Source organism: Salminus brasiliensis, chromosome 1, assembly GCF_030463535.1.
Source record: "Salminus brasiliensis chromosome 1, fSalBra1.hap2, whole genome shotgun sequence".
NCBI lineage: Eukaryota > Metazoa > Chordata > Actinopteri > Characiformes > Bryconidae > Salminus > Salminus brasiliensis.
Genome location: NC_132878.1, coordinates 18226374 through 18248672, shown reverse-complemented (window position 1 = coordinate 18248672; position 22299 = coordinate 18226374). Strand labels below are relative to the sequence as shown.

General features: G+C 39.1%; 1 protein-coding gene across 5 annotated transcripts in view; it reads right to left on the bottom strand.

The window, feature by feature from the left end:
* Nucleotides 1-22299, bottom strand: part of fcho2 (FCH and mu domain containing endocytic adaptor 2) — an 84086-nt gene that overhangs the window by 40044 nt on the left and 21743 nt on the right. For all 5 annotated transcript variants that reach the window (XM_072673902.1, XM_072673918.1, XM_072673926.1 and 2 more), the window contains exons 2-7: nucleotides 21508-21599; nucleotides 15885-15959; nucleotides 12660-12801; nucleotides 6203-6355; nucleotides 4349-4453; nucleotides 2590-2688 (exon numbers count right to left, since the gene is read on the bottom strand). In XM_072673902.1, the coding sequence (XP_072530003.1) occupies nucleotides 2590-2688; nucleotides 4349-4453; nucleotides 6203-6355; nucleotides 12660-12801; nucleotides 15885-15959; nucleotides 21508-21599 (666 nt within the window). The remainder of the gene's footprint in view (nucleotides 1-2589; nucleotides 2689-4348; nucleotides 4454-6202; nucleotides 6356-12659; nucleotides 12802-15884; nucleotides 15960-21507; nucleotides 21600-22299) is intronic.

The following is a 22299-nucleotide window of genomic DNA, read 5'->3' as shown; positions in this document are numbered from 1 at the left end:
GTCTGCTTTTTGCCCTCTCTCTCTCTCTCTCTCTCTCTCTCTCTCTCTCTCTCTCTCTCTCTCTCTCTCTCTCTCTCTCTCTCTCTCTCTCTCTCTCTCTCTCTCTCTCTCTCTCTCTCTCTCTCTCTCTCTCTCTCTCTCTCACACGCACTCTTGCTTACAGTACGCTAATACACACACACATCCACACACAGCTGTGCTTTTACATACATACCCACACATGCTACACACAGGCAAAAATGTCTGTAAAAAGTACCTATTTACAACTCTATAGACCTGAAAATAGAGGAATCCTTTTTGGGGCTTGACCTCTACCTAAAAGGTTCTATATTAAAAAAAAAAAAAAAAAAAAAAAACCCTCTGTATATAAAGAACTGTTAAACCAAGCCATGCCTCTATCTAAAGCCACCGCCTTTACTAAAGAAGACCTCAAAGCAGCATTATGTATAATTTTTCCTTACAATAACAGCTTCAAAATCACACTGAAGTTCCACTGACTTGTAACCGGAAGAGTAGCCCCTTTATCGTTGCCACTCTGAGCTCGACACGCTGCTATATCTGCACTATATAACTTTAGAGAAGTGGGCAGTACAACTCTCGAGTGTCATATTTGTGTAAGAAAATATGAATCAAATGCTACTTTCTTTCTTAGTAACTGTCCTGGACCTTTCAGCTTGTCCAGAAATGCATGTGAAAAGCGTGTCTGGGGTGGCACAAGTGAATTGCACTTCCCGACTGTAGTGGGAGCCCTGGAGCCCTTTTGTTAAAGAGTGCAGCCACAAATAAACAGCATTATTCTTTATTACATAACAAACCCACCCGCTATACTATGATACCTATTTATGAATATGAAGTCTCATAAATGGGGCAGTCACTATCAATACTGTCAAGACCACATAAAAACCAACCCTTTTCAAAGATATAATGGCTTAAAAAATAAAGATAGCAAAGCTAAAGAGCTTACATTTTAGAATAAGAACTGTTCAGCTTGCTTTATGCAGCTGTGAGAATTAGCTGCTTATCTGCAGTAAGGGTCTATTAGCTATATTAGAATAAATTCTGCTCACATTCAATGGCCCGATTTCACCACTGCTCTTGTTTCCCACACTCACTGGTAATAAGCCTAGAGTCTCCAAGGCCAGTCATCATGGAATCATCATCGCGACGACAGAGTGAGTTCAAGCGTGTGTTTGTTGTGTGACTGTAGGACTTTCCAGCTGTTTTTAGGAGCAATCACTCACCTTCAGGCACTCCCTTAATTAATTACAGTCATGATTCGTATGTGTGTGTGCATATGTATGTATGTATGTATGTAGCTCCATACGCCTCCATATATACGTATGTGTGTGTACACAAGTCCATATGTGGATAACTAGCACCCTCTATGGTCATTACTATGGTCAGTACAGACAAGTATAAGAGAGCATACTTGAAGAAGACACAGAGTTAGTCTTGAACTTGATTATGGTAAAGCGAGTTATAGATGACGGATACATCTGAATATTCCCATAAAGCAATAGATTCAGCACATTACATTCTGTGCTGTGATTAATCACCACCAAGCCTTACACAACTTGCCATGACAAGTTGTGTTAGCAACAGTACACCAGAAATACAAAAATAATAAGAAAATAAATAAATGACTGCCATGTCTTGTTGTTATTAATTTGATGAACAAAAATAAAACACCTAAAAACAAATTTGATTAATATATTACATTATATTACATTTTATACCTAACATTTATTGGGACGCTTTAACAAGGCTTTTAGAAAATCACACACTCTACACTAAACTAAAGGTCAGCTCAAACCATAAGACAAAAATAATGAACAAAACAGCCATAATAATGACTTGCTTTACTGGATATTTGACTTACTATATCAAAATAATCATTTGTTTTCTCAAAATAATGACTTTTGTCAAAAGATCAAACCTTGTTTTAGAAGAAGCACCTAATATTTTCTTCTAATTTAGCTAAAAAGTTGTAATTGGGTTCTGGCCACACCTATAAGAGTAATGAGTACTTTAGTGAGTAAAGACACTGTTTGAGGCCTTAATGCTGCATTTTGTCACTCACACAACTGTGTTATCACAATTAACATCAGTTTCATAGACCCTAAAGTAGAACCCTGTTGAACTCCACATAATAAGCTAAACCAAATGTTTCCAAATAACTCAAAATAGTTTATGCATTAGAATTAATTAAACAGAATAACAGACCTAGTTTGTAAGGTGTTAAATGTAAGTCTCCTGGATAACTGTCAGTAACTAGCGTTCTAAACTTTCAGAAATGACAACACAACACAGTGCAAAATACTTGTAGGTATCATAGCCATGCCACAAGTGTCTATAATCAGTTACACACATATACACACGTTTGCTCGGGCCAGGCCAAAATGTGGCTAATGAAGGTTTAACTACTTCTTAATTGCTTCTCATATGACCCAGTGATTAAAACACTGTCTAACCTTCAGCCAAAGGTTGATGAGATGAAAGTCGGTAGTAATCAAACAGACTACAGAATGTCCCTGAATGTCCCTGTGTATCTATGTGTGTGTGTGTGTGTGTGTGTGTGTACGTACTCACCTCTTCAATTTGTTTGTGCGTGTCCTCGACTGAGCAAGAGTATGACTGGATAATCTCCTTCATATGCTGGATATGGCTTTCCTCAATGTCTTGGAATTTCTGTCCACACAGACACAAACACACTTATTTGACTGATATGTGAGGCAGCAAAAAACCACCCACTTTCCATGTGTTAAACAAGACTTTAAAAAACAGTAGGATCAAGCTATTAGCTACTAATTATCGCTGCTTCTTCATCAGTAAACTTTAAACTTTATTTATGTACTGCACAACCAAAGAGTTGTAGATAATGTTCTACACAGACTGGAGATGCAGCAAAGGGGAAAGCTTGCAAAAAAGTCTTTTACTAAAAGCGTTACAACCAAGCAATGTACTACAATTGTTTGGAATAGAATTATAACTGTACATGAAATAGAGACACTTGATTAAGATAAACTATAGTTTGAATACATTTTATAAGAAGTTGAATAAATTGAGTTTAAAATGAGTACAAATTGAAATTCAATAAATAGAGAGCACAGGCTGATATTAACATTCTTTGTATGACTTCTTGCTATCTCATGTGGTCTGTCTTACTGGCCATGGGCTTCCTGGCCATCAACTTCGCCAGCTGACCCTTTTCCTGAGGTGCTGTTGTTACCCGGTATAAAATTGAGACCTGGCTGTTCATTCTCTTGTGTTTTTCGGTTTGATATACAGAAATGAGGCATCTGCTTTTTCAACATGTTTTTCTGAGCTTATCATGACTTTTATCAGTGCTTGCTACTGCTGCTACTGGTGCAGTTTGTCTGCATGTCAAAATATTGTGTATTATAAAATCGTGAAATACTGTGACATGATATTTTTACCATTTCGAGTCGATGAAATTCACGATACTGGGCTCATCATTCTATATTAAATTTTTCCAACTTATCCCAAATGTATTGGATGCAGACCAACATTTTAGAGAACACAGTGCCACTGCTCCAGAGTTCAATGCTGGGGGCTTCATACTTCCTTAGCCCATGCCTGGCATTAGGTACGGTGACAATAGGTTCATGTTGATCTGCTCCAGAGAGTCCTATTCTATTGACAATCCCTATCTACAGGGACAAGACAAGCTGTGTGACATGGACATGTAGAGTATGTGAACAATAAGGATGGAAAACAATAAAAATAACCTTCACCATCAAAGCAACAGTTCCTTTATAGAACTGTGTGTGTGTGTGTGTGTGTGTGTGTGTGTGTGTGTGTGTGTGTGTGTGTGTGTGAGAAAGTGATCCCTCTTTTGTTGTTGGCACTTCCTGTAAGGCATCTGTTTGGGTGGTCTGGGAACACACAGTAGAAATGAAGAAAGTGTGTGTGTGTGTCTCTGTGTGTTTCAAAGCTGATCTCATGTTTACGCTCTTCTCAGACTGACAGTTAGGGTTTAGGCAGACATGAGGAGCGGAGAGGAAACGGGTGAAAGCACGAATAAACGAGTGGAAACAGGATAATTACAGCATGAAGATGAGCACGCGTGACCACAGGAACACACTTGTGTGTGTTAGTGTGTGTGTGTGTTAGTGTGTGCGCGTGTGCGTGTACGTATGTTTGGGAGTGCATGTGCGTCTGATTTTGATATAGACTATCGAATCATCTCAGATGGTTCCAATCTGAAAGACCACACTGATCCCATTACAGAGGAAAAAACACAACTTCCCAATGATACACAAACCACCGCAAGCATGGAGACAGACACACACACAGTCTTCACTGAATTCTACATACACACGCATACCTGCGTAGTCTCTGCCATTTTCTGTTCAAATTCCGTCTTGGTGCTGGCGTACTTCTCCACGTAGGACTTGTACACTTCTGTGGCTTTCTTGACCTTCACTCCAGTCTATTAAATCACACCAAGACACAACAAATCAAGGGTGTAGGCTTTTATTTAAGCAGCCTGTTAAAAGTGCTCAATGTTAATATGCTGGTTAATATGAATAAAAAAGCAAATCAAATAAACAATAAAAAAGTAAAGAGTAAAAGTAACTGATTTAGAAACAGAACATCAATAGAAGTCACAGTTTTCCCTTAAAATCTCCTCAAGATCATTTTTGCTGTTAAATGGACACACACAGCACCAACATGACATCATTGACTATTCATGGACACTGGGCATGTTCATGCTGCAATTTGTCTTACATTTACGGCATTTAGCAGACGCTCTTCTCCAGAGCGACTTACAAAGTGCTTTGCTATTTACCCAAGAAAACCTTAGCTAGTTAGAATAGGCTAATAATTCAAAAGATACCTCTAAGCTTAGACATTACTAAACACAATACAATAAGGCGACCATAGAACTATTCGTCCAAGTACTCTCTGAAGAGGTGGGTCTTCAGTCTGCGTTTGAAGACAGTGAGCGACTCGGCCGTTCGGACACCCAGGGGAAGCTCGTTCCACCATTTTGGTGCCAGGACAGAAAAAAGCCTGGACGCTTGTCTTCCGCGGATTTTGAGGGATGGCGGGTCGAGCCGAGCCGTACTTGAAGCTCGAAGGGCTCTTGGTGCGGATCGGCTTTTGACCATTGCCATCAGATACGGAGGGGCTGGTCCGTTCTTGGCTTTGTAGGCCAGCGTCAGGGTTTTAAATCTGATGCGGGCAGCTACAGGAAGCCTGTAGCTGCCTGCTTATACACCCTATCTGTACACTACATGGACAAAAGTATTGAGACACCTGCTCATTCATTTTTTTGTGCCATTTTTGTTGGAGTAACTCTACTCTACTGTTTAGAGAAGGTATTCTACCAGATTGTGAAGCATTGCTGTGAGAATTTGATTTCATTCAGCGACAAGAGCATTACTGAGGTCAGGATGATCACCACGCCACCTCATCCCCAACTCCCCAACTCATCCCAAAAGCACTTGATGAATCACCATCACTCCAGAGAACACAGTTCCACTGCTCCACATCTCAATGCAGGGAGACTTTAAACCCCTGGAGCCCACACTTGGCATTAGGCATGGTGCTAATAGGTTCATGTTCATCTGTTCCAGAGAGTCCTATTCTATACTTCTATATTTTATACTTTTTCTCGAGCCGTGAGTGTGTTTTTGCACATCTGTTTCAGCAGAGGGTGCAACTTAAAGTAGATGAATGCATTTATTAGGGTGTCCACAAACATTTAGACATATAGTGTATCTGTGCACCAGGAATGGCTATTACTTCAACAAATATGTTTATTTGCCTTTGAACTGGGTGAGTGTATGGTGTGTACAAGGTGCACTGGGCTGTAGCACAGTGTCCTGGCCACCAGGGGGCAAAAATAACATGCTTGCAAATAGTATAATAATAAATATTAAGTGGATATATTGTCATTGTACCGATACACTCCTACAGTACAACGAAATTCTCTTTCTCATAACCCAGCTTAGAAAGCCAGGGTCAGAGCAGGGTCATGCTATGCTTAGGTAAGTTGACAGGGGCCTGACAGGGGCCTCCAAGATATGGTTAGCCCAGTGACTCAAAATGCCTCACTGTCATTGTAGGTGTGTGTAACATACAGCAGAATAAAACACAAAGCACACAGTCAGAGTTAAACGGTCTTTTGTCTCTTGGAATATGGCTTTGTAGGCGTGTGGGTATGTGGGTGTACCTTGTCGAGGTCTCTCTGCGTGGCCCCTTCTTTGCGCATGCGCTCCTGCTCCAGAGTCTTGCTGTTGTAGTTCTCTTTGCTCTTCTGCAGGGCCTGCGAGACGCTCTGGATGTTCTGCACTGCTTCCAGTGTGGACGCCACTTCCTCCTTAGTCTGTCAGAAACATGAGCATAACAGCAATTAGCTTGTGGACTGAGACACTGAGATAAGCAAATAAGAGCATATTGATAACCAAATCTCAGCGCTTGTTCAGTGTCAAAATGAATAAGAAATCTCTGAATAGATCCACGGATTCTAATACAGTAACTTTTGTCCACTTTGAAAAGATGGAAATTTCAACACAAATTTCATGTCTGCTCTAAAGCAGACAACCCAAGTGATGTTTGTGATGTTTCACATAATGCTCAAAACAAACTGGTCAGAGTAAGTTTAAGATGGGTCTGCAGAAAGGGGATAAACCCCTTGAAGATTTAGGTCAGGGCTCATAGAAGGCCACTTAAGAATAGTCCAATTCTTCTTAGCCATTCTCTTAGCCTCTTAGCCATTGTTGGGTGTTTTTAGCTGTGTTTTGGGTCATTATCCTTTTGCAAGACTGAGAACTGAGACCAAGCTTTCTGACACTGGGCAGCACATTTCTCTCTAGAATCCCTTGATAGTCTTGAGATTTCATTGTACCCTGCACAGATTCAAGACACCCTGTGCCAGATGCAGCAAAGCAGCCCCAGAACATAACAGAGCCTCCTCCATGTTTCACAGTAGGGACAGTGTTCTTTTCTTGATATGCATTTTTCCATCTGTGAACATAGAGCTGATGTGCCTTGGCAAAAAGTTAGATTTTTGTCTCATCTGTTCATAGGACACTCTCCCAGAAGCTTTGGGGCTTGTCAACATGTAGTTTGGCAAATTCCAGTCTGGCTTTTTTATGATTTGTTTTCACATTTCACCTTTAACTTCTTTAGAAGTTTTTCTGGGTTCTTTTGTTACCATTCATAATATCCGTCTCTTTGATTTGTCATCAATTTTCCTCCTGCGGCCACGTCCAGGGAGGTTGGCTACAGTCCCATGGATCTTAAATTTCTGAATAATATGTGCAACTGTAGTCACAGGAACATTAAGTTGCGTGGAGATGGTCTTAGAACCTTTTCCCTTAACATGCTTGTCTATAATTTTTTTTTGTAATCTCCTGAGACAACTCTTTCCTTCACTTCCTCTGGTCCATGTTGAGTGTGGTACACACCATGTCACCAAACAGCACAGTGACTACCTGTAGCCCTGTATATAGGCCCACTGACTGATTACAAGATTGTAGACACCTGTGATGCTAATTAGTGGACACACCTTGATTTAACATGTCCCATGTCCCCACATGGTCACATTTTTTTCATGGGTACCATCATTTTGTCCAGGCCTGTTTAATGAGTTTACATATTAAAATAATTCTGTTGAAGCGTGATTAAAAATGAATGGATTTTCATTTTTTCATTTTCATAAAATGTTTATTTATTATTACTTTTCTCAGATTCAAGTTATTCTGTGACCATTGTGGGTTTTTCTTTCATTAACCGAGGGGTACCAACAATTTTGTCCATGTGTGTACATGCAGAGCTATCATGCATGATGTATGACTTTCCAATATCTTTGACTCTGCTACCAGTTCTACACCTGGTCAGTTTCTCAGAACCACTGTCAGCTGGATATGTTTCATAACTATTTGGAATTGGCTTAATATATAGTACATGATGTTTCTACTCAACCTGGTATTTAGGAATCAACTTAATGAAATACTTCTAACAAAAAAAAAGAAAATCATTAAAAATAAAGCAAATCCATTCTTGAATCTTAATCCTTTTTTAGGTCCACTTATGATTTTTGAGTGGTCTTATGTACCAAGCATGGCTATATAACCATTTTCCAACCAAGGAAAAAAGCTTCTGCTAAAGTTAGTCTTTAGTGCGAGCCCTCAACTTAAATTAGCCCTTTTTGAACCAAAACATGAAAAGATCCTTCAAAACATTCTCCACTGCTTTGCAATCAGTCAGTCTGTGGTAGTGGTCGCAAACGTATTTCAGTCCTACATATGGGCAATTCGGTATCACGCAAAGTTAGCACTGATCTAAAGTGATTTAATGTAGCCACAGAACTCTCTGAGATAAACAGCATTTCACTGATTATAAACAAGCCTCAGCTATCTTTCCCCCTCTTTCTTTTTTCCCCGCCCTATACAAATCCTGTCACGACACCCTGTTAGGAACTGGCCTTAACCAGACGGAAAATAGAGGAAAAATGTTTGACCAATTTCAAAGCTTTTCCATGCGTATTAGTCTCAAATGCAATTCTAAACACGCACAGTTCAATTCTCTACAGACGGAAAACAGAGAGAGTGGCCAGAAGCATCAACAGCACGAGGAGCGTAGTGTAAGAGTTTATATCCGTATAAAACCTCTTTTGCGTGTTTGTGATTACTCGCTGTAAATGAATAAACACTTCCTTCCAGTGTGTCCTCAAACAATTCAGGACAGGGTTGCTGCATAACTTCTAAAATGACAATTTAGGCTTTTTAATACCTTTTCCAAAAACTTACCATTTTCACTGCATAGCAATGACTCAAACAAACAAGCATACACGCTTCGAGATAAAAGCATGACACGTGAGCGCTCAGTGTGTGTGACTTTATCAACTCTACACCCTTTACCTATTCATCAGTGGCCAGTCTCTGACCCACTGGCCACTGCTGGATATTCTAAGGCCTCGCCTTTTCAACCTGGAGCCAGATTCACAAAAGGTTTCATAAGACCTTTACAAAATCTTAAGTATGGGAGGGGATATCATTGGCTTTAAGGGTCCTTGAAATGACATCAGCTAGACATCAGAATAGATGTGTTACTAGTCTAAACTCTTAAAAAGAAAAGATGCTACCAAAGGTTCTTTGAGCAAAGCCACAGAACAACCACATTTGGTTCCACAAAGAACCGTAACGGTCACACAGACCCTTTTAAAGGGTAAGGCGCTGCTCTTGATTCTTCACTCTCTCACATCTCTGGTTCTTTATGGAACCAAAAGTGGTTCTACTATGGTTCTACTGTTCAACACCTCAAACCCTGTGCATAGGCCCACCCTCACCCAAAAACTACGTCAACACCAGAATTCGGTTGTTCAGTTGCATCAGTTACCCCAACCCTAAAACAGAACCCCGTGGAACTCCGAAAACCACACAACTTCTTTTAGAATGGGTTCTGCATCATGACTAATGAATATCAAAACTAAGCACCTTTATTTAAAAGTGACACACAATGCTCAGATTTCTCTTAGGCCGAATACAGAACAGGAAGAAAGAAAGAAAGGTGGAAATAAAATTAAGGGTGTGTGTGCGCGAGAGCGAGGCGAGACACAGGCGCGAGAGGAGTTAGGAGGTGCAGAGAGAGACTGGCTTGCACGAGCGGAGGGCAAACACACATACACACTCAGCACTAATTCACAGACAGTGTTTTATGTTTTATCAGGCCACTTGGCTGAGCTGGGATCCTGCATTTAACATGAGCCTCCGCTGTGAGCTGATGTCAGGATCTACACCGCCGCTGTGAGCTACACACACACACACACACACACACACACACACACTTTAAAGTTTGCCTTTTGCACAAAAACAAATCAGTGCCCGGTCTCGACTCTGCTGAATATTCAGAGCCAAGTGAGCAAACGAACCAGCTCAATCAAACGCAGAGCCAAAGCCATTCAACAGCAGCCCAATCAGAGCGGACAGCGGGTACAGCTGTGACGACATCAGCAAACAGAACATCTGTTAAGAGCCATGTTTGTAACAGAACTGTTTTAATATGAGGAAAGTTCTGAAGAACCTCCGCTTGATGTCAAGGTTCTTTATGCTCACATATCTCTATTACAAACATGGTTCTTCAGGAACCCAAAAGTGGTTCTTCAATGAAATCTCGACCAAGAACAAACTGATGCACCATTATTTTATGTGGGGGAGTTAGTGATGCTATTTAAAAAAACAAAACAAAACAAAAAAAAAACTCAGCACTGCATTTTGAACTTATTATTTGAACTAAAAAACTTAAATTTGTTTAAAATACAACATTGTAATAATAAAACTGACATTACAAAAATGTCAGGGTTCTAAAATCTGATTGGCTAAATCATAGTCAAAGGCATGAATGCATTAAAAGGTATGCTGCTTACCAACCACAGCCTATAGTCTTAAACTACCTGTCCTAAGAACCGGTTATTGAGTTTTATTATTTAAAAAGTCATTATTATTCGTATTATTCTTTGACCATTGGCATATTTTAGCACCTTACAAATTCATTTATCGCCATGAATTACAGTAATTTCACCCTGAAACATTATTACAAATCACATGGACTGGATTAATAGTAGAGAAAACTTAATAAGACAAAATGTTCCAGTACTGAAGATGCCATACCAATATGCATGTGGAAATTCTAATGCAATACAAAGGCCGTGGCTCAGCCTTTTTTTCATATTAAACCATTACTGGCAATATGCACTCTCATACTTTCCTCACTTCTCACGATTCTCTTATGAGCCAGGCCCTGTGTTTAACTGTTTTACAAAGTTAAACATACACACAAAAAAAAAATCCTAACCACTACATTCAATACAGCCGATTAGAAAAGAAACCTTCTTCCGGACCTATGACCACCTGACAACATCTGACTTCCATATTAAGGCATCACTGTTTTAAGCCCAGCCAGTCAGCTGCAGCATATTACAAATGAACACTCTGGAGATAAATAGTATAGTCCAGTCTTTAACTTCTCCAGCTACACTGCTTAGCTACCAGAGTTTGCACGGACTGGTGGAGGAAGGGTCACTGCGAATATTGTTCACATATGTATTTTAATAGTTAATTACTGGAGTATGCTTTTTTTTGTGGTTGTTAAATTCAATTCTCCCTGAACAGCGTGATATCAGACTGGAAACACAGTGCTATAGATTGTTCTGTTAAGATAATGCTTGCTCTCTTCAAAACAATGGAAAATCTATGCATTTCTAATCGCAGACAGAATTGCAGTAAGGTACCGCCTCTCATATTGTACTGCTTTATTTTAAATACAATAATCAACAAAAACAATAATAATTGGACCAAGTAAAGAATCAGGGAGGACAGAGTGAGTGAAATGGTGAAAGAGGGAAAGAGAGAAAAGTGAAAAATAAGGGGTGCAAAAAAGGTGCTGCCCATATTTGCAATGAAGCATTTTGTAGTTTACTGTTTTGTGTGTTGCAAAAAGGGCTTAACTGAGACTATTGGACCCCACTGCTCTCCATTTAGGACCAGATGAAATCTATCTGAAATACTGGAAGTGTATCTGACTCATGTTTGGCCTCTAGTGGTTCAAATCTGCCAGCAACTGAAGGAAGCAGGAACACTGGACTTCAGCTGAAACAGAAGGAAAGCCGTGATCCAGCTTATTATTCTTGCATATCAATCTCAATATTAAACCACAAGTGAAAAATGCTTAAAAAATGGTAAAGGTAGAATGATTTTAATGGTACACTTCTTCATTAAAAAGGGTTCTTCTAGGGGTCTTTAGGAAAAAACAGTGGTTGTTAGAATCTGTGTCAGTGCATACCCATGATTGTGGAATAGACATGGGATTTAGGCCTATATGACACGTAGGCCGTAGCTTGTGCTTCATATGATCTGGCCATAACTTTTAGTTCCAGTCTTAGTTGATGAACATGTCTTCAATTTCTCTGTTGTTTAGACTCATCGACCCAAGATGGCATGACCATCCTTGGGGCTCAGAACATATTATCTATTATCACATGATTACATAATGACTACGTGTGCCTCTCCTCTTTTCAATGTATATATACTCTGCCTTTCTGACCAATAAACGGTAAATCATTTGAGTACAGACCTGTCTCTGTCATTCTTTGAGTTCCTCCCAGCTGGCTGAAGGATCAGCTCTAGTATGGAGGTCGAACCAGAACCAGACTAACAACAGACGGTTCTAACAGTAGTCTTACACAGGCCCATGACAACTCAAAGAACCATCAGGACGCTTTAAAGGTTCTTTGCCTGATTAAAGGGTTCTTCAGATTGGTGTGGGGAGTGAGATGGTTCTACATTGCACCAAAAAGCTCCCACTACCATTATCAAGTCAAAGAACCCTTTTTCAGAACTAGCCTATATAAAACCTCTGACTTAGAATGCAGACCTGTACTAAACACGGATCAGTGAACAGAGAGTCAGCCACAGAGACTGACTTTAAAGGTTACTGTCCCTAAAGGTCTATCAGAGGTCGACACTTATGCTAATGAATAATAATAAGCAGCTTTAATCATCATTAAAAATTAATTCGCCTAAAAGGAGGGCCTTGTTAGTTTGTTGAAGCATTACCCACTCTACTCATGCTTCTGACAAAATGAGCACCTTGGACGGGCCCCAAAAGGATCAGCGACGGTTGTCTACCTTCTTATGTGCCTTGGCCTGTTCGTCCACATACTTCTGCACTTCCTTGATGAGCTCTTGCAGCTTGCGCACCAGCTCCATGTGACAGGCAGCCAGCTTTTCTGTTGACACTTTAAACACGTCCCATATGGGAGCAAATGTCCTGCAAAAGAGAGGTCACATTAATGCAGCTTCAGGACCACACACACACACACACACACACAGACACAGACACAGACACAAAGAACGTTCAAGTTTCAGCTTCATACAACCCAATAAACACAACACTGGTTTACTCATTTTATGGCTGTGGTTAACTTTCTCTTTTAAGCCAGATTTAGCCAGGCTTAACTAATCCCTGTGTGCATGCATAGGGAAATGTGATCTTTACAATCAAACAGACAATCGTATAAAACAGGGAGAGGCGTTTTGAACAATATTTGCATGCATCATTCCAAATGTGATCTGAACAAGAGCTGCGGATGATCCAAATTCCCAAATGTAACCTGTTCCAGAGCTGTATATTGTCCATAATGCTGAATTTAACCAACCCTGGAGCTGCATACCACCCACAATCCCAAATGTTATCACCCTTCAAGCGGTTTATAATCCATATTCCCAAATTGTTTGCAAGCAATATTGCCATACAATCTACCTTCAACTTGTTTAAAATCTGTATTTCACAATTTGACCTGCCTTGGAAGGGTTTACAAGACATAATCCCAAATTTAACCAGCCTCAGAGCTGTTTATGAATCATAATCCCAAGCGTATCCTGTCCCAGAGATATTTAGAATCTGTATTCCCACATTTAACCTCAATTCAAACGGTTTACAACCCATAATCTCGAACTGAACCATCCCCGGAGTCATTTCAGACACTGAACATTAGACGGTGAGAGAATATCCCAAACGGAACAGTGTCTTGGAGCTGTTTATGATTCATATTATCCATATTTCTGAACTGAACAGGACCTGGAAGCGTTTACAAGCCATAATCCCAAATCCCGAACTTTTATTGGAGCTCTTTATGATCTGCATTCTTAAACTTAACCACCTTCTGAGCTGTTAATGATTTGTATTGTCAAACTTAACCTGCCTTGAAGCAGGTCAACCACCATATCATATGAGCGTGTCCTTCCACCTCTTTTTCCTTCTGTAAGAAGTGTAAAACACGTCATCATGAAAACGGCCAACTAATCACTGCCAATTCATCAAGAACAAGAATTTTTACTCATTTTTAATTGACTAATAATCATTACACCTGACATGATGCTTTCATCATGCAAAATTCTGAGCCGACAGTCAGGCTAAAGTGCAGTTACAAGCAACAAAAATGCCCAGAATGTGAAATTCGGGGGATGTGTCTGGATTACTGTCAGACATGAGTTTCAGTTTCTGATGACAGTTTGACAGTGGGCTCAAAGTTCATAGGGGCAGCTTTATCAGCTCATTTAAAATATGTAATTAAATAACTACATGATTTTAAAGCAATGAATGGACTGACTAACATCCAGAGTGAGGAACATTGAGCTGCTAGGAGAAGCCACCAATAGTCAGCCAGACGAAGCAAGGGAAACTGCTCTATGCACACTGTGCATACATGAACTTTCTACTAATAGCAGCAGTTGTGAGGGAGGACAAGGTTGAACAGAAAAAAAAAAAAAGAAAAGTTTTATTTAACCAAATCAATCATTTCCAACTTGCTGTCCTCCAAACCCAGTACTTTCCACCTTAGTGGACGATGTGTCAACACACATTAGATGGTGAGAGAAATTTTCACTGTTTCTGAATTCAGCTACCATCAGCTTAGTTAAAGCATACTTAGCAATAGAGCCCAGCTATGGCAACACACTCACATTCAGGCAGTTTTTGCTAATAAAATACAAGAAAAACATTTTACATTTTACAGTCCTGTTCAACCACTAAGACAGCACTTTAATTGTACAGTAGTTATTTTTCAGTAATTAGACATTTTATTTTATGACCTTACACAAAACCAAAAAAAAAAACCATAAATAATGTATTTATTAACTTTTTTATTTTATACTTTTTAAAAATAAAGACACTAAGGATTTAAGGATTTTTAAAGATAAAAGTTAGTGTAGCAGTACTAGCAGTAACAGTAATTATTCATTCAGGTAATATAATGACTGCAAAATTCTGCATGCACAAATGCACACAAAATAAATATGGATACATGATTTCTGAATCACTATACGTCTAAATGTATGTGGACACCCCGCCTAATGAATACATTCAGCTACTTTAAGTTGCTGACACTGATGTGTAAATGTACAGACGCACAGCTTGTCTAGTCCTTGTAGAGACGTACTGCCAATAGAATAGGACTCTCTGGAGCAGATACATATATGAACCTAGTGGCACCATGCCTAAATGCCAGGCATGGGCTAGAGGAGTATAAAGCCCCCCAGCATTGAGCTGTTGTTTAACACCCTTGATGTCGAAACCATGAATGAGCAGGTGTCCCAATACTTTCTGTCCATATTGTGTATGTAAGGTCAGATGATTGCTTTAAAACAAATAAATAAAATGACTGGCATCGGACAGACAGATTTACCAATATTTCAAACACGTCTAATGATGTCCTGACTCAAGTGTTCGGGTGGCGCTGGCTAAAACACAGAAATGAACATTATATTTACCTGCAGTAATGATCTACTATTTAAGCAAACAAGGGCTCTTTATGGCAGTGACATTAACCACATTGGAACCCTGTCTGGTGACGTAGCACCAACACCAGGATACACCACATACATCAGCTTTTTCTATGTACAGAAAGAACCATTTAACCAGGAAATGGTGCCAATTTGTACATTTGATATGCATAAATTTTGGCATCTTCCCATATTAGCACATTCCTAAAAATTAAATATAATTTCATGTGGTAACAAAAACTGACTCATGCAGGACATTAGTTTCATTAGGTGGAATGGAATTTTCTCTCTCAAAGCTTGTCCATCCTCACAACAGCAACTATCACAGGGATAGATATGTATGACAGATTCACTGAGATGTTTGGAGTTGTCAGTGTGTTGTTAAAAATGTCGAATTTCTCATATTTTAAAAATAATAAATACAATGATTAATGAGTGACTGAGTGGATGTTGGTAAGACCTACTGAGCGAACTAGAAACACCTGATTTCAACAGTATGCTGGTCTCAAGTGAGGACTTATGGAGAGAGGTCAACCTCTCATGAAAACACACACTCACACACACACTCACCCCAGCTGTGAGAAGTTGCTGGCAGATTTGGCCAGTTTGATCATGGATCTGGAGTAGGTCTCCTCAATGGTGGCCCTGCAGACAGAGCAGAAGCATCGAGTCAGTGTTATTTTTCCTACTAAAAAAAAAAATACACAAGTCAAATCTTTCACACCTTGAGTCTGAACTCAGAGTTCACATTTTACAGCAAATTCAATTTACTGCAATGTCATTTTGGCAAATTCTGTTCTGCTAAGACTGCTGAAATGAATAAGTCTGGCAGAAAAACTCAAAATTATCTATAAACCTGACTGCCTCAGTCTTGGTTACAAGTGGTGCACTCCAATTATCCTGATTTTCGAAGATCTGTGCTGTTATTGGATTATATATATATTTTTATTTATTATATTAAATTCTCGTTGAAGAATCTGAACAGATCCGAGAGTGGAAGCTTCATCAGAAAGTACAAGATCACATGAAACAATATTGATGCACAAAACTTGAATGTGAAATTATTTGAAAAAGCTTAGACCACTGTTCCACACACTCCCGCACAGACCTCAACTGTGGTATGCTTCCCTACAGTGACAGGACACAAATGTTGGTTTAGCAGTGCAGAGAATGAGTGAATAATTCATGTGTCGTTTGCTGTAGACGAAAACAGGCTGACGGTGAGTGCAGCAGTGGGGCAACACACCGCTTCTTTAACACAAATTTCTTCTACAATGCCCACACGGCAGGGGAAGGCTATAAGAAGATTTTCATCTTGCTGTTTCCACAGGGCGGACTGTTAAGAAATGGCACTGCTGGGGAACTGTGGAAGTCAAGATGTAATCTGAAATACCAAGAAAACTGGAGGAGAGAACTGCTCATATGCTGGTAAAACAAGCAAACCAAAACCCCCACATTGCGGTCAGTAAGCTATAAGAAAGTTAGAAAGAAAGAGAAGTCAAGAGAGTAGTGCACTGTTCCACTGTGCAGCGTTGCTTGCAAAACATGATCTTCATGGACAACTCATAAGAAGAAAAGATTACATGACCTTCTCTCAAAACAGAACCTCAAGACCAGCCTGATGAGTTTTAGAAACCAGTGCTGTTAAACCATCTGTTAAAGCTGAAAAAGGGGATGACTTCTGCAACAGCATATCGATCCTAAAATGTATCCCAAAACTGGATCCACCATGGATACCTTAAGAGATACAACTAAAGCATTTGGAATGGCCCTCATAGTCCCCGGACAAGGCGTATAAAACGAGGCGTGAATACAATACATCCCAAGAATTTCTCGTCTACAACTACAAGAACTGGAAAATACAAACAAAACAAGGGGAAAAAAGGGCTTTCATGCTGCGATTTCTGCCAAAGTGGGTGCTACCAAATATTTTTTTTGTTTAATTAGCTACTAAATTGTGAACAAAAATAAAATAACAAATAATTAGAGCCCACAATTTTGCATAAGCCTGTATGTTACACTCACTTGTGCATACACCGACGAATGCACGGACAATGCAATAATAATAATAATAATAATAATAAAAAAATAAAATATTAAAATTCACCCCCCTATTTTATTAGATTTGTTTTTTTTTTATTATTAGATTTTACTTGGTATCATCATAATCAGTTAATCCAGATGCAGTTCAATCATCATGTAACAATCAATGGGTCTTAATGCAAAACACTGCATTTTTACACCCCCATCATTCACATACACACATCTGATCTTCTCAAACCAGTGTCACACCAATTTCAGACTGCCCACAAGGGGGCGCCAGAAATCCTGACAATATTCATGTAACGCTCATCACAGTGGAGATAAAAAATACAATGGAAACAAACAGTGCACACATTCCTGTTCAAAAACTGGAATCACTTCGAATATTAATTATTCTTTATTTATATTCAGCTATAACCGTTACAACATATATTTATATATAATATATAAACACAATATATTTATATTTATATATAAACCTGATTACAGACCAAAGGGTATATTTAAATGGCTTCCTTCAAGTTTCAAGTATTTTGGATTTTTTTTGGAAGCAATTTATAATTTTATACTATATCTACTATATCTACTATAAACATGCCATCAGGGTTTCTGCCTTGAGATTTGATAGCCTTTTAAAAACACTTGAAAACACTTCTGAAGGCATTCTAGGTATTAATGTTTTTTACAGTACTTTTATTCTTGATGTTCTACAGTCATTTTAGACTCAGTACTGTTATTCATTTTGGACTCATCAGATTTTCTTCTTTATTATATTCTTAGATGTAATAAACTACATTTTCATAAGACACTTTACTTAAATACCAATATATAAACCTATTTATTCAGTATTGTCATCTATCTGCTTATACCCACTCCTGCTGCACATTTTTATTGTGTAATTGCTACTGGCTGCTACATTTCCTTCAGGAGTCTGTCTGTACAAATATATAATATAATATAACTTCAGTAAAACCTGGAATTTTTCCAACGGTTTAATTTACACATCTCTCTGTAAACAGATGAAAACATTAAAACAGTGATGCCAAACTTTTGAATGGTAGATACATACATAAACCCAGATTTTAAAAGCTGCTGTGTCACAATAACAACCTAGCCAATGGGTCAGTCTTCAGCAGTGATTAACATCAGCTAATTAGGAGACGGTCAGTTAAACAGTGTAAACATGTGTTTAGCTGTGTGTCTGTAGAAGCGTCTTTTCTGACATTTAACCCAGCCTGCTGGATTCTTCCTACCCAGCGTGTGTTCTGTTCTACACAAACCCAGCATTCATACTTCAGGGTTGTGAAACTAACCCAAATTGGGTCGCTTTCAACCCAACCTTTTTTGAGCCCATCATCTGAAGTCATGGAATCGCTTACCAGCATCGTGACGCATTCAGGTTCGGAAAATTCCCGTCAGGTCTGTCAGCACGCCAGATGTTTTTCTAGGTGGGCTACAACTGATTGATTGGCCAGTCCTGGATGAACTGAAGCATACTTCAACCCCCATTTGGACGGCTATCTGAGAACATCTTTAAAATACCTTCTCCCACCCAAAAAAACCCCAAAACTTATTAATCTGTCATTTCTTTGGAGTTCTACCTCTGTGTAGAGAGGGTGACATTCCTGCATAGCTCCAATGCTTCACTTTCAATCTCGAAAAAACAAAGAAGTGGGGTTTTCAAGAGAAGCAAAATGTGGCCTCTAATTTAATCCTTAGAGATTAATCCTTAACGAAGCAATCTGCTGAAGTGTAGCTGTTCACTGTGTCATCCCTGGGCTGATCAAGATGACGGAAATTTCGGTGTCAAATGTCTTTTTTTTTTTTTTTTGTTGGACGTTCACATTTAACACAGGCCATGGTGCCATCTTGTGGAAGAAACAGTGGAGATGAACTGCAGAATGCAACACCAACTGTGCAAGAAGTGTAAGAAAAACATTAGCTTCTTTTTTTTTATAGCGATAAAAGAATAATATATTTAAAACTGAAACCAATGTTAAGCTTTTTAGCTCATTCCTGGTTATATTAAGCACATCATATCATGTAAAAGATGAAATTCCTGTTATTTCTCTGATCTTTTATCAGAAAGTAATAACCTTTACTGCATATAAAAAGCCTTCAGATAGCCAATGACTAATGCCTGCATCCATACTTTCCTTAGATAAAGTCATTTTTATCTAAGGTCCAAATATGTGAGTGGACACCCCTTCTAATGAGTGAATTTAGCAACTTTTAAGGTTATACTGGATGTTCATATGGTCAGATTTGTGTTGGTCCAGTGGTAATAAACCTGTATTGTGACGATTTTTGAGTTAATTATTTAATAAACTAAATGAATTTCTAAGTCAGTCACTGGCTACAAAAGATTTAGTAGATGCTATCCAATGCTTCAGATAGGTTTACTTCATAATGATTCAATCCAAAAAAATGTCCAAATACTAAAATCAACCAGGCTGCATTCCAGTGCTGAATAATCGTGACAAATATGGTATATGTGTAATATTGTGATCCTTTTTTGTCACATCTTCACAATACAAAATATGCATCAAGACATTAAATTTTTCAGGGACTTCTAGCACCATCTTCCTATGAGTCCGGTTTTCTGCTTTTTGACATAATGTGAATCTGGTAGTTTTTCTTTACATTGCGTCCAGATTTCATGCTTCCAAATTTCAGCTACTGGGTTTTTGAATGACAGCACGTGATTGCCACTATTGAAAACACTTTTAAAGGCATTACAGGGTATTCGTTTTTGCATGACCGTCACGATTACCGATACATGAAAAAAAAAAAAGTTTTAAAACTTCACTGGATGAACTTTAGAATGTCTAATTAGACAACACTTAGGGAATGGTGTAAAACTGACCATTGCTGTGGGGGGAAGGGGGGGGGGGGGGGTTCAGCATATTCTACATACCACCAGAGATCAAAGTCTCATACCATCATGTCAGCAACACTGGTGTCAAAAGCTTTTCACTTCAAGACACCTCAAAACAGTCAGAGTGTGTGATGAGCAAACTTTCAGTTATTACTACATCGTTTCACAGTAATTCTAAGCAATACCCTGCCAATACATTTCCAGAACATCATCAGAATCCTGTCAAGCATAAGCATGTGACTACCGCAGCATTATGTACACAACAGTACTAAATATTTTGTAGGAAACAATAATAATAATAATAATAACAATAATAATAATGACATTTAATCCCTGAGGATTAAGAATAGTTTTTATCACATCAATCATTTTTGACACACGAGCACTTGAAACCCCCCTGTGAAAAGGGGGAAAGTTTCCTTTCTGGAAGAACATGAATAACAATCATTTCTGAATCAGAAACAGTTGTGCATGGTCAGTACAACATCATTAGTCCTAACAGTATTCCAAATCTGTCGTAAGAAGCCCAGGCTTGGAATTAGGTCATTTACAACCTGTGTGTAATCGGACTGCAAAGTGGGAAAACATGGGCACCTCCAGAAGAGCAGCTGCTGTGTTTAGCCTTTTTCTGAATCACAAAAACTAAAGCAGCGTTATGCCTGAATTGTTTTTTTGTTTTTTTTTTGAGGGGGGATTTTGGTTTTTGGGTTCCTCCTTCTTCTGGGAAGTATCATTAATGTTTACGCCACTGCCGTAAATACAGTAGAAACTGTGCTTTAAGCTTCACCTCATGGACAACTATAAACATACCTGTGTGAGATACAGAATGGGTACAGAAAGTGTGACAATCATATCGACTAATGTTATATTACAGGATTTTACACAGATATGACTAAAAACAGACATTGAAGATAGATTTTTGAGGGGTTTAGCGTCTCATTTGATAGGCTACGCACATTTGGCTTCATATTTTATTTACTTTTGGATTAACCTACGCCTGCAATATGTGTTTATGTGTACATTTCCATTAAAATTGATGCAGTTTACAATTTTCCAACTGATATTTGTCTGGCATAATGTGCATTTACAGGTCAACTTACCCTGAATTAGAGGATGCTCACACACAAACACACACACACACACACACACACACACACACACACACACACACACACACACACACACACACACACACACACACACACACACACACATATATACACATCAATCACATTTCATATTACATCGCTGCATTCGTAAAAGATACATTACCTTTCTCTAATGAAATCTGCGAGCTCCTTGCTGGAGATCTGCCCATGTTTCATGTTATGGTAGAGGACGTCAAATCCATTGTTTTTTTCACCCTGCAAGACAAACAAACCAGCAGCCGTGAGACCCAGCAGGACAATGAAACAGCGAACACGACTTTCCCTTAAAAGATAAAAAAAAACCAAACAAAAAAAAAAAACATAGAGAGTGTATCCACAAGAACGCATTGCTGTGCTTGTTTACCACATTAGCCGTCTCCATCAGCGCCCTCATGGCCTGAATGGCAGCTAAATGACTCCTCAGCACTCTCTGGTCCACCATATTCATCCTTGCCATGGTTCGGTTAAATGTACAACTTATAGGGAGGAAAAACCAAAAAATGTGTGCGAGCTTTACACTGAAGACGTGCGGAGAAGATCTCTGGGACGGTAACCATGGTTACAGTGTTTGTAGTGTCCGGTAACAGGATTTTAAAAATGCAAGAGGGAACTCATTTATAATGAAGACTTCTATACTCAAGACTTCCACACCCACTAACCCACTTAACTCTTTCAGCACACACACACACACACACACACACACACACACACACACACACACACACACACACACACACACAAACACAAACACACACAAACACACACAAACACACAAACAAACACGGTCAGTGTGAAGATTCTCAGATCTGGACACTGTTTAGCACTACAGCTGTGATCGGTTAAAGGGCCTCATTTGCATATCAGCCCTGCAGCTTACCAATGGACTGTCAATCCACTGCCTTGGGCATTAACTCTC